The following is a 1,939-nucleotide window of genomic DNA, read 5'->3' as shown; positions in this document are numbered from 1 at the left end:
GTCACTACTCCACCGACGTTAGTCTTGATACTTACTGGGCACTGCTGTGGTGTGCTCATACTACACTTCTGTACATTTTTATATAAATCCAGGTATTTGATCGTCAGTGACTGTGCGGATCGTTGCCGTGGAGACTCAAGGTAAACCTGCTGCTGCGTTCGCAGGCCTCGAAGTCACCTTCTATTGTACTTATTTCTATTGTTTCCTTTTGTTCTGGAATAGTGATGTATTCATTTTGTATAACTACTCCTAGAAAGGCTTATGACTTGTGCTACCAGTTTTGGAAATTATAAATTGTTCAGAGATATCCAATTCGAAGTTAGTGAATATTATCGTCATTTATGTTAATGTTAGGCTTACCTAGGTTCTAGAGACTAGGTGCCATCACGACCCCTTAGGAGGGATTTTGGGTCATGATAGATCATGGCTAAGTGAATTCACCTCAATGCAAGCAAGTGACATATGGTACTTTAATTTCCACAACTACTACAACTACACTAAATTAGCTAACTCTACAACATTCTACAACATACATTATATAGGATACATGGTATGAGCAACATGTGTGCATTGAAACCACGCTCCAAAGCATGTAAAATAATCCCCACACACCCCACACTTAGCCCAATATTATATACAACTATACTCGGTTACTCAGACTTCACCGGTGCACAAAATATCCATTCAAACATTTTAACAAGCACCTTGTGGGCATGAGGTGTATGCATTCTAGTTTTACAATGGTGGAACATGGTGGCCCTCCCAAATTTCAACGAAGTAAAGAGAATTATAGTTTACTATTCTGTATACAATACAACCACAAATAATTTTGGCCAATAACTGGACCACCCACTAAAGAACAATTCTTAAGAAGCAAATTAAGTGCAAAATTTGGGGATTAGGGCAATTTGGGAGATGGGATGTTAATTATTTATCTACCTATTAAAATAACAACAACAACAAGAAGAAGAAAACATACATGTGTAATTTAGGATGAGAGCAAGAGGGGAGCTTGAGAAAATTGAGAGAGAGAGAGGAGTGAAGAAGCTCAGCAGAGAGTTGAGCGTGAGAGAGATAGAGCTAGTGTGTTTGGGTATTTTGGGAGAGGATTGTTTTTGAGTTATGTTTTAATTTATGTTGGGGTGGGTATGGGTATTTGAGTGGGTTGTAATGTGAGAGAATATGGGTAGATGGGTTAGTTTTATGGGTGTGTTAATCAAATACAAAATCAAACAAAACGAAAACTAAAAAAAATTAAAGCATACCTGGCCACCCCTAGCTTAGCGCCCATGCTAGGCCTGATGCTAGGGAGTTTTAACACTTTGTAACTGGTGCCCTAGGCAGCGCGGGGCGGTGGACTGGGCGTTGTTTCGATAATTTTCTATTTTTTAATATAACATCCTCATCCCCACACTATTCTACCTATAATTTCTATGCCTACAAAGAAAATGCAAACTCTAGTATACTCTAACCAAAAAAAGTAAGCTATGAAAGCAATAAAAATTGGGTTGCCTCCCAACATGCACCTGATTTAATGTTGCGGCACGACGTAGGGCCTCGCTTACTCATTAGCGAGTACTACTTTGTTCTTATTACGATTAATTATTCCTCCCCAATAGTTCTTGACTCTGTGCCCATTCACTAAAATTTTTATTTCACCATTTAAAGCGCGCAACTCAATTGCACCATAAGGAGTAACTCTCACTACCTCAAATAGGCCTGGCCATCTCTATTTTAACTTCTCAGGAAACAACTTAAGCCTAGAATTGAACAATAATACCTGTGGACCTGGTTCGAAGTGACGTGGCTTGATATGCTTGTCATTCCATCTTTTCATTTTCTGTTTGTAAAGCTTAGCATTTTCATAAGAGTGCAGCCTGAGCTCATCTAACTCATTCAATTGCAAGAGTCTCTTCTCAATCGCGGCTTCAAGGTCCAT

General features: G+C 39.1%; 1 protein-coding gene across 1 annotated transcript; it reads right to left on the bottom strand.

Annotated features, from left to right (window-relative positions):
- Window positions 1-1,561: 1,561 nt before the first annotated feature.
- LOC142170201 (uncharacterized) lies at window positions 1,562-1,939 on the bottom strand. Its single transcript, XM_075232048.1, has 2 exons — window positions 1,781-1,939; window positions 1,562-1,729 (listed from the first exon to the last, which is right to left on the bottom strand). The coding sequence occupies exons 1-2, from the start codon at window positions 1,937-1,939 to the stop codon at window positions 1,562-1,564; spliced, it is 327 nt and encodes a 108-aa protein (XP_075088149.1).

This window comes from Nicotiana tabacum, chromosome 16 (assembly GCF_000715075.1).
Source record: "Nicotiana tabacum cultivar K326 chromosome 16, ASM71507v2, whole genome shotgun sequence".
Classification (NCBI taxonomy): domain Eukaryota; kingdom Viridiplantae; phylum Streptophyta; class Magnoliopsida; order Solanales; family Solanaceae; genus Nicotiana; species Nicotiana tabacum.
Note: the sequence above shows the minus strand (reverse complement) of the source record. Positions and strands in the feature narration are given on the sequence as shown.